The sequence below is a fragment of the Pangasianodon hypophthalmus genome, chromosome 17 (assembly GCF_027358585.1).
Source record: "Pangasianodon hypophthalmus isolate fPanHyp1 chromosome 17, fPanHyp1.pri, whole genome shotgun sequence".
NCBI classification, from domain to species: Eukaryota; Metazoa; Chordata; class Actinopteri; order Siluriformes; family Pangasiidae; genus Pangasianodon; species Pangasianodon hypophthalmus.
The window spans coordinates 7,521,238-7,532,187 of NC_069726.1; the positions used below are offsets into that span (position 1 = coordinate 7,521,238).

Consider the following 10,950-nt stretch of genomic DNA (forward strand, 5'->3'; position numbering starts at 1 on the left):
TTTTTAAGAATGCTGGCTTCGTACTTTCATTAGAAAGTTGCTTCAAACAAAAAATTTTGCCAACTTTTGTTCTCTTTTGTGCTTGGATGTTCCTCTTCTTCTCACTTTCATTTTAAGAGATTTTAAGGACTTGTCAATCAATTTGAAGAGAAGATGAAGAGCAGACGTTTTTGGGCATGAAGAATGCATTAGCTAGCTAACACTGTCATTTATGGTTAGATATTTATGAAACTTAATTTAAAAGTTGATTTGATGTTGTAAATATTCCCCGAAGTGTTCACGGAAATCCTGCCCTGAACATGCCCAGGTGACGAGCGCGAGAATTCCCCAGCCACAGCGTATAAAAACAGCAGCACAGACACAGGATTGCATGACACAAAGCAGCTCAACTGCAACACAGAGAGTCTCACAAGACAACTTCAGTTCGCACTTTCTAATCCGAGCTCATTAACCACTGGTACGTATTCTGTGGATTTATACGCATGTGTAGAAAATCTGAAGTCTGCAGGATGAATGTCTGACTGATTGATTGATTGATTAAAATTAAAAGTAACTTCTAACTTTATTTATTTATTTTTTAGAAATGGCTGACAACGATTTGTTAACACTGAAAAGGTAAGTCTTGTCTTGGAAGCAATGAATTAAATAACCTAATACGGTCATGAGGGTAATGTCTTGTGACATTAGTATTTGTGGAATCTGATATTAATACTAAGTCCCAGTCTGTGAAGGTGTTCAGTCACCCAGGTCATTTTGAATGTCCAGGAGTAGAAAGTCAAGGCAAATAAACTTTGCCACTCCTCTGAATGATAAAGCTCCCTGGATGAGTAGTTTAAGCGTTTTGCACGTTTTGACATTTTCCAGCTAGACAAGTTGTTGTAAAACACATTCACTTCTGCTGATGAGATTGGAAAGGCTTCTGGTCTGATGCTGGTAGCTAAAGACTGTTCTAAATTGACCATGTCTTATCAGGATGTTTTTGAAGCATGATGTCTTTGCTGCTGTTCTGTAGCACAACACCTATTATTATTATTATTATTATTATTATTCCATATTATTTTTATTCCTGTGTAGCAAGCAATACAGTTAGAGATTAGGGATTAGAGAGAATTAGAGAATTGTTCATATGCTAAGTCAAGAAATAAACACACTCATTCATGAATTCGTTCCCTTTTAACAGCTACTTCGACAGTGACTGTGGATTTGATTCAGACGACATGGATTTTGACGAGCTGGACTGCTCTGATCCTTTGGCCATGGTAAGTCATGGATACAGATTTGTAAAGCCTCACCTCACCTCAACACAGCTCATGTTTCTTTTCACTATATCAAAACCTGAGCTCACTGTGGACTCTGGTGTGTTACAGAGTGGCAGATGTGACCTGCACAAAGGACTCCGTATCGAGGTCACCAAGGAGCCTTTTAGCATGCGCCGCGTTGCTAACGTTGTAATCGCTCTGCAGAGGCTGAAGCACACTCAAAACATTAAGTCCACGGAGTTCACTGACCAGGAGCTCTTCAATATCATCATGGAGAATGTGATTGAAGGTGCGGTTCATTATATCTTAATCTATATGTATATATTCTTACTTTGCTCTGGTGTGAGATGTAACTGATTCCATGAGAACTGACACACTCCCATCTTCCTCACACAGAGAGCATAGTGATTGATTTGAAGTGCAGTGAATCCAAGAGTTACAGCAGGCAGGACAAGGTTGTGCAGTGCACTATATGTGACAAGTCTAAAAGGGCCTTGGTGCGGAGAGAAAAGCCTCCTATTCTGCTGGCCATTACTCTGAAGGGAGGAAATGAGGAGAATAAAGGTAAACTTCCAATACAAACCACCATCACTACTAACAGTTTACAGGAATTGATTTGCTTCCAAAGTCTGAGGCAAAATTCAGTCAAAGCATATAGCATAGCAGATGGATAAAGACCTTGTTCAGGTGCCAAACTGGGCTCTTTGTCAATGCTGGGATTTGAATTTACAATCTTCCAGTCATTAGCTTACAACCTTAATCGCTATTCTACCACTACTGTTGCTTTACGATGCTGTGTTTTCTCACATGCCCCTTCGTAATCTGCCTCTCTTCATAATTCCTGCCATTTCTTCTGTCTTCTCTCCATCTTCTATTCATCTGCCTATAACTTCACTCTATGGCACCATCCAGAGCTTTGGTTCACCTTATAAGTCCTGACTTGTCACTCTCACTTCTCAACCTTCATACCTTTTCAGTTTAATTCTTTCTTGCTGCTGCTTCCTTCTGGCTTTCTTGTCTATTGTAAAAACCTCTAAGCTGTATTGACATTTAAACAAAGTGAATTATTTTTTTTTGACAGCATGGTTCAACCTCTCAGCCTACACGCCACCAAACTGCACAGAAAACACAAGAGGCCAGCCTGTCTGTTTGGGGATTGTGAAGAGCAACCTCTTTCTCTCATGCACAATGGCGAATGGAACTCCTTTTCTAGGCATAGAGGTATGTGAACATAACCATCTGACAAAACCCACTGGATCATATAGAGTTATTCACTTGGCACACAAACAAGAAAGAATACAATCAAAACAGATTCTGTTGAAAATACGCCTTACGGAACATAACAAATTTTTAATAGAAGTGAATGTGTTCAGTTACAGGGTTGAATGAATGTCTTGCGATGCAACTAAAATGTAAATATTTCATAAAAGGATGTTTCAAGCATGACATTCACATGGATTAATGCAAAAAAATCATTTGACTGTATTTCGTGGTAAAGTGTAGTTATAGCGGCTAGAGAAAGAGTAGAGGTGCTGTCGAGGTTTTATTAATGTTTTAAGTTATTAATCTAAAACATGCACATAGGTTTGTGTGAAAGACACTTTACCTAGTTTAAGAAGTCTTTAACCTTATTTGTAAATTTAATATCAGTGGAAATTAATACAACAATACAACCTTCTTAAGTAAAACTTTTTATACAGCAGTCAATCACAATGTCTGATGAAGTCAAAATTAGAGAAGGCTAACTTATAATGGTTATTATAGAAGTAATGGATTAATTCTTTTGTAGGAGGTAAAAGACAAAGAGAGCCTGAAGGCCATCAAGGAGAATGATGGCATGGAGCGCTTCCTTTTCTTCAGAAACGGTCCTGGTGACTCCCTTAACACCTTTGAGTCAGTCAAATACCCAGGCTGGTTCATCACCACCTCAAAGGATGACTTTAAGCCAGTGCAAATGTGTCAGCAGCAACCCAGTCCCCAGCAGCTGTTCACGCTTCATGATGAGACCGTAGTCTCTCAGAATGAGATCTGATTCAGAAAACCAGCTTCCAGAAAGTATGTACTAGGTACAAGTGTAAATCTGGAGGCTCATTTTATGTTTAAGTCTATCTCAGCTGGAGATACCTGACTGTTCTCTGCTTGTTTGTGGTTTTACAATAATCACAACATGAGTTCATAATTATGTATTTTTATTTAAAACATTTATATTTTTGAGTTACCTGACCACTCTGTGCTTGTTTGTGCTTTCACGATAATTACTGGATGAATTAGGTTTTAATTGAATTTTATTTAACTTATTTATTACAAAGATTGTATTGCTTTCATAACTCTAATTTATTGTTACATAAAAGCCTAATAAAATGCATTTTTGTCAAATGTGTGGCATTGTGTAGGATTTGCATAAAGATGAGAAACCTTATTGTAATTTAGGCTCAAGGCGTGGATGCTCTTAGCTGACTTTGAACTGATTTGCAGATAAATCTCAGACATTTCGTGACTGAAAAGAAAAGCAATTGCATTGTCACATAACTAATCTGGTTGAAGTTGTCATCCCATCAATGTACAGAGATAGTTGGATGAAATATTGTGCCACCAGTTCCATGGTGTATCTTGGCAGATGATGCCAAAAATCATATAAGGTGAAAACAGTAAAAGTATTTTAAGGAAAACCAATGTGCCAAGCTACTGTTTAAATAAAAACAAGTGCAGTCCACCAATAAAATTAGTACATGTACACACTAGCTATACAGATCAACAGATGTTGCATTATTATAAACTAAATGGCAGAAATTGGCAAAACAATGCAAATTAAATCTGATTATTATCACCAAGTGAAGGTGTAACAGAACATAGACTAGACATACTGTTTAGGTCTGTGGCTTTCAATGTGAGATCAGTGGATCCCTCTGGGTCTATGATATTATGATTATTTTTTAACAACATGATGGTGTATCTCTATAATCTACAGGGCCAGGCAAGTGTTTGAACACCTGCAGTTTCTTGTGACTCAGATTCTAATGGTGCTCTAAACAAATGCTTTAATTAACGCAGATGCGCTTGGAGAGTAAACCATCTAAACTGTAGGAAAAAAGCCCCAGACTGTTAGTATCTGTTGTAACAAAAGTACAAGTATTGTGTGATACAAAAGTCTAATTAGAGTGATTAAGACTGTTTTCACTATAGATTCTCTCCAATATGTTGTTGTTGTTGTTTCGGCTGCTCCCATTGGGGGTTGCCACAGCAGATCATTGGTCCGCATGTTTGATTTGGCACAGGTTTTTCATTGGAAGCCCTTTCTGGCACAACACTCGCATTTTATCCAGGCTCGGGAGCAGCACAGAGAGTATACTCCCAGTAGCTAGGTTAGTTTCCTGCCTGGGAATTCAAACCCTGGCCATGACGTTATACTTTCTTGTATTAGTTTTTTTTTTTTTTTCAAAATAGTTTCTTGTTTAATAAAAAATGAGAAATTATGGTTTATAGTTATAGTATAGCTCCCAAATGGCACCAAAAGTGTTTGCCCTATCACTGGGAGATCATGAGTTTGAATCCGACAGTGTTGATGCCACAGCCGTTTATGGCCTGGAGTCCAAGAGAGCTGACACTAGCCAATTGTGGGCATCTGTAAATTCATGTATACAGAAGAGGACAGATGGCACATTCTTCTGATTGTTACTCTGCCTTGTGACACAGCATGAAAAGATGAGGTTGGCTGGCTTCACTTGTCTCTGATGAAGCATGTGTTAGCCTTTACCCTCCCAGGATGGTAGCTGTCGTATGACAGGGAAGAGCTGGTTGGTGGATTGGAATTGGCAGGTGACCAATTTTGGGAGAAAATGGGGGGAAAAAAACTATAGTTTAAAAAAATTTTTGTTTTGAGATTTTCTCAAAAACAATTATTTATCTAATTCCTACTCACTATCAACCAATGGAGGAGGGAGAAGTCTAACACACATCCACCACCGCACGTCCAACATCATAGGAAGAACATAACTACTTTACTCACTGTACATGAGCTAATAGATGTTGATGATTTGCAAATGTTGCTGTGATTGATAGGTGAGAGAGGAAGGCCATCCCTCCTTCACAGAGAGCAAGAAAGTTAAAAACTTTTAACTGGCAGTGTATGCCCTATGCCTGCCATTTTACCTGACAGAATTTTCAATTGTTTCAATAAAAACTTCTTAAAAATTTTATTGTTTATGTCATACAAGCATATTAACATCTACACCACCACCTTTATAATCTATTGGTAGAAATGGTTTGGGTTGGAATGATGTCAGTCACGATGTCTTTTAGGACGATATTTTTTTCCTAATCTACAGCTCAATAACTTCAAAACAAGCTTAATTGTCTTCTAGAATCTAGATAAAATTTTAATAAAAAGAATTAATATGTGAAGCGATCAAGAAACCCCAATAGGACGTTATGACTGAATTCTTGAAAATGAGCAAAATGTCAAAATTATTATTATTATTATTATTATTATTATTATTATTATTATTTTATTTTATTTATTTATTTATTTTTTTACCAGCAATATACTTTGATCTCTCTACTTTAAGAAAACTTAAATACAGTACTGTGCAAAGGTCTTAGGCACCCTGTTTTTTTAGTACAAACTTTGTTATAGAATTTTATTTTATGACTTCTGCATTATCGAGTTAAACATTTCAGAAACTTTAGTTTTCCAGCACAAAATTGAATGTTATAGAGAAAATGTTTGTATGTCAGTAAAGAAAGCAGCATATTAAGAAAGAGACCACGTTTCACACACACAAAAAAACATAATGAAGGCTGCTGGGTTTTGCTGCAAAAATAAGAAGCAAGTGCCACAAAGTCCCCAGAAGAACTCATTTCCTTATAAAACTGCACTAATTGTACCTGAGACTACTATTTTTTTTTTTTAAAGCAAAGGGTCATTACACCAAATACTGACTTTGTTTCATTTGTTCCTGTTTATTGCTCTTTATAGTATTTTTTTAAATGTAGAAACATTTAATTTTATTATTTCTGAAGGCATCTTTGCTCTACAGCATTTCTTTGCATTGTGCTTAAGAAATTTGCACAGTACCGTATATCTTACCAAAACAATGTGGAAAGTTTTTTTTTTATTTAGGCTACATTCTAACTTTTTCATGCTGTCTGTCTATGCCATGTAAATAGCCTGTTTCAGTGATAGAGAGAGTCAGTCTGCCAAAAGATGTCTAAAACCTTGCTAGTTAAATGCGCTTTTCTTACAATTTGATCAAGTTTTTAGATAATTATGTCATAAAGAAACAGTCATAAGCCTAATCAATTCAGTCTGCAAACAGATATCGGCCATCCGCAATGCTCCTGCACTATTACATTATCAAAACAGAGAAGAGTGCTTAGACACTCTGTACAGACGACTGCAAAGTTCTTGTGAAAATATTTAAATGACCTAATAAAAATACATTAATAAAAAGAACCTTAGACTATAGAAGAGAGTTCACTGAATTAATTAGTGATCATTTCTCCAAAGATGTTCGCGTGGACAGAGATATGTCGAGTGAAATGGCTCATGCTTAAATGCGGCGAGTGACTTTTACCTCAGGTGATGGGACAGAAATGAAATCTTTGAAGGGATTTCCTTTGTTTTCACTTTTGATCAGAATTTCAAATGCTAGAATTTTATGTCTGGTTGATATATACAACAGTTTGGGGAAGGCCAACATATGGGTGTGATGGTCAGGTGTCCAATACTTTGGACATATAGTGTAGTACAAACCTTTCTTCACTTCCTGTTTTTTCAGATTCTGTAATCTTTATAACTGCATGAAAATGTCAAAATTTCACCATGCATGGTGAACGTTTTTTCCCAGGATGTCATACATATAATTCTGTGTATGTAGTGGTTTCTCTTCTCTTTAAATAGATGGATTATGCTCTGCTATAAGTTTGCTCTGCTAAGATTATAAGGGGGGTGTTAATATGCTTGTATGACATAAACAATAAATGTTTTAAGAAGTTTCAGTATTTATTGAAACAATTGAAAATTTTATTTTGAACTTAATCACTGGAGATGTGTTGCACACAATAAACGATGCAGAGTTCAGCATGTCATGAACTCAAGTGTTACATGATAGGTTTTTTAATACATGTTGTACGTGACTTATGTGAGCCTCTATTTTTGCTTCCAGAAACCACTAACTAGCACACGTGCTCACACACACACACACACACACACACACACACACACACACACTTATCTGACTTTTCTTATGAGGACATAATTATTAATGAAGCTAATTAATGCTACGCCTACACCTAAACCTAACCTTAACCTCAGCAACCAGAATAAAACATTTTTGCTCTTTTAGTTTTTTAAATAAAAGCTTCATTTTTTGTAAAAGAGCACTTTTCCTCATAGGGACCAGATGTTCAAGGTCAAACGGTCAGATATTCCTATCTGTGTGGGGATACTGAAGTCACTTGGATTCTGCCCATTCCCACCAAATAATTTACTGGATTCCACATATTAAGTATGACGTTCACACAACATATTTACTCAGGAGCTCAAGTAACACAGTTTTAGAAAGATTTTAGAAAAATAATAAAAACTGCCTTTGTCACAAAGCAGCTTTACAGAAAATTTAAATTTTAAATTTATCCCTAATGAGCAAGCCAGTGGCGAAGGTGACAGTCATATTCTGTCCTGATTTTGTGTTGAATGCTGTATAACCCTTGGGTTTGTGGTCCTCACATTAATTCTCTAAGCAGTAAAGTAACCTCCTCTAAGAAAGAAACATTTAAAATAGTTAGCAGAAGGGTCAAGATCACCCCTCCAAAAGTATTGGCACATACTTGCAAACTTTATTTAAGATGAAATATTCCCCAAGTGATTCCAAATTGAATAATATGACCTAGACTCAGTAATAATAAATTTTGTCATGTTCTGCACCTGAAAAGCAATTTTTACTATGAGTTCTGGTGAAGTCCACCTCTAAGGTCTCAGAAAAAGTAAGGACGATGTCAAAAGCATGCAAAATCCTCATTCTTATGATGAAGGTCCCACTATGTGAACACTGACTATTTTATAAATACATGTCAATGTACACTATATGGCCAAAAGTTTGTGGACACCTGACCATAACACCCTTAAGTGGGTCTTCCCGAAACTGTTCCTGAAAAGTTGGAAGCACACAATTATATAGGATGTCTCTGTATGCTGTAGCATTACAATTTTACCTTCACTGGAACTAAGAGGCCCAAACATGTTCCAGCATGACGCCCCTGGGCACAAACCAAGCTCCATGAAGACATGGCTTACCAAAGTTGGTGTGGACTCAACTCAAGTGGCCTGCACAGAGCCCTGATCTCAACCCCACTGATCACCTTTGGGATGAATTGGAACGCTGACGCTCAGTGATTGACCTCACTAATGCTCTTGTGGCTGAATGGACAAATCCCCACAGCCATGTTCCAAAATCTAGTGGAAAGCCTTCCCAGAAGAGTGGAGGTTATTACAACAGCAAAGGGGGACTAAATCTGAAATGAGATGTTCAAAATGCAAATGAATATGATAGTCAGGTGTCCACAAACTTTCGGCCAAATAGTGTACCTATAAGAGTTTTAAGTAGACTTTAATGAAGGTAATGCAATGAGGTAGTAATGAACCATCACCCAACCAACATACATTCTTAGAAAAAAATGAACCCTTTCAGGGTTTTTGAGCTTTTTAAAAGATTTCTATCTGGAAAGATAGGGGTTCACCTTTAGAACATTCAACATTAGAACCCTATAAATCATGGGTGTCCAAGCTTATCCATAAAGGGTTGGTGTGGCAGGTTTTGCAGGTTTTGAATCCATCAGGAACCAGTTTAATCGCAAGTAATCGTGGCTCTTGCTTGGTTGGTTTGAAAACCTGTAGTTGATAAAATTAGACATATCTCTGATATTGAAGGGTTTCCCCAGACGGATAACTGAAGAATTCTGGATGGTACTCAGTTTTATCTTTTTTCCCCAAGAGGGTAACAAAAAATACTTATTGCAGTTTTCTTCCATAATGTCACTCTTTAATTAGAAGTTATGTTTAATTCAAGAGCGGAATGTTGTAGCCTCTCAGCTTTGGTTTGTTACTTTCTAAGACATACAAAACTTTCCATAAATGAGGGCAGTGAATTTGTACAACATCATGGATTTTCAGGATTTTCTCAAATATTATGGCCTTGAACCTATGTGTATAGGAGTGCCATTCAATTTCCTCTTTTATGTAACTTTCCATTTCTTAAGCATTTCTGTTCAATGATAGTGCATTGTCACAAACACTTGCCAACAGTGATTCATTGCCACCAACTGGCAACAGGAAATGAGTCCAAACTTTTTTTTACACTTCTCTTATTTGATTCATTATATTTAATCCAGATTTGCTCACCATAATGTCAGTATATCTATGATGATAAATTGTGAAGGAATTTTTTTATATCTTAAATGATATTGTCATGGTGAGGGTATTAATTAATATGTCACATCATGCAATCAGGAAGTGTGGCATATTTCCAGTCCACGTAATGTGGCCCAATAGTAATAGTAATAGTAATAGTAATTCTTTTTCATAGCATCTCTAGCTGGCAACAGGAAGTGAGGGTTATAAACCAAACTTTTTAACACTCCTCCTAAAGGGAATATCTAATTCAAAACAAATCTGGTCAGTAAGATGTCAAAATATTCAAACAGACAATCTGAAAAGTCAAAAGTTCAAATATACATGCATACAGTAAGTCATTTTCATATATATTTTTACACACACACACACACTCACAATTCCCACGTGTGAGCAGATGAATGGCTGCGCAATGTGCAATTATGTCACCGGACACTTCACTTTCGACATCCTTTATGGGAACTACAGTCCCTTGTAGAATATCCTAAATAAAATAGTAGAACTTTTTTACTATGTATTTTTTATATAATAATAATAATAATAATAATAATAATAATAATAATAATAATAATGGTTTTAGTGCTACGCCGTTATAATGTTCTCAGTAGTGTACTAAAGTGTTCCACCTGATCATCAACTGGCAGGACATTCATACTGCAGTGTGTGATTGCAGTTGTGATTGTTTTTCCTCATAGTTATCAAATACTCATTAGGTTTCTGATAGGACATATCTATTTAAAATTCCTAATATGCAAACTTTATTTAAAATGAAATATTCCCAAAGTGATTCCAGATTGAATAATATGTACTAGACTCAGTAATAAAATAATATCTTTTGTCATGTTCTGTATCGTGTAGCCGTGAAGCCCACCTCTCAAAGTGCTAAGCAGGAAAGTTAAATATTTAGTCCATGGCACCTCGGTCACATATAAGGTGCTAAGGTCTCAGAAAAAGTAAGGATGATGTCAAATGCATGCAAAATCCTCATTCTTATGATGAAGGTCTCACTATGTGAACACTGATTATTTTATACATACAAACAGCTCTGACTCGTCAAGGCATGGACTCCACAGCACCTCTGAAGGTGTGCTGTGGTATCTGGCACCAAGACATTAGCAGCAGATCCTTTAAATCCTGTAAGTTGCAAGCTGGGGCCTCCATGGATTGGACTTGTTTGTCCAGCACATCCCACAGTTGCTCAATCAGATTAAGATCTGGGGAATTTGGAGGCCAAGTCAACACCACTGCCATTAGGGAATATGAAGATGTGTACTTGGTCTGCAA

The 10,950-nt window shown here is 36.7% G+C and overlaps 1 protein-coding gene across 1 annotated transcript; it reads left to right on the forward strand.

Moving 5' to 3' along the window:
- The first annotated feature begins 349 nt into the window (after window positions 1-349).
- il1b (interleukin 1, beta) lies at window positions 350-3,635 on the forward strand. Its single transcript, XM_034312378.2, has 7 exons — window positions 350-457; window positions 582-615; window positions 1,181-1,259; window positions 1,368-1,548; window positions 1,656-1,823; window positions 2,341-2,480; window positions 3,049-3,635. Exons 2-7 carry the CDS (start codon window positions 584-586, stop codon window positions 3,289-3,291), a joined length of 843 nt encoding a protein of 280 aa, XP_034168269.2. The 5' UTR covers window positions 350-457; window positions 582-583; the 3' UTR covers window positions 3,292-3,635.
- The last annotated feature ends 7,315 nt before the right edge of the window (window positions 3,636-10,950 follow it).

Coding starts and splice junctions, on each gene's coding strand:
- il1b (XM_034312378.2), top strand. CDS start 584: ATGGCTGACAACGATTTGTTAACACTGAAAAG. Junction 616..1,180: donor GATTTGTTAACACTGAAAAG/GTAAGTCTTGTC, acceptor CCCTTTTAACAG/CTACTTCGACAGTGACTGTG. Junction 1,824..2,340: donor AGGAAATGAGGAGAATAAAG/GTAAACTTCCAA, acceptor TTTTTTTGACAG/CATGGTTCAACCTCTCAGCC.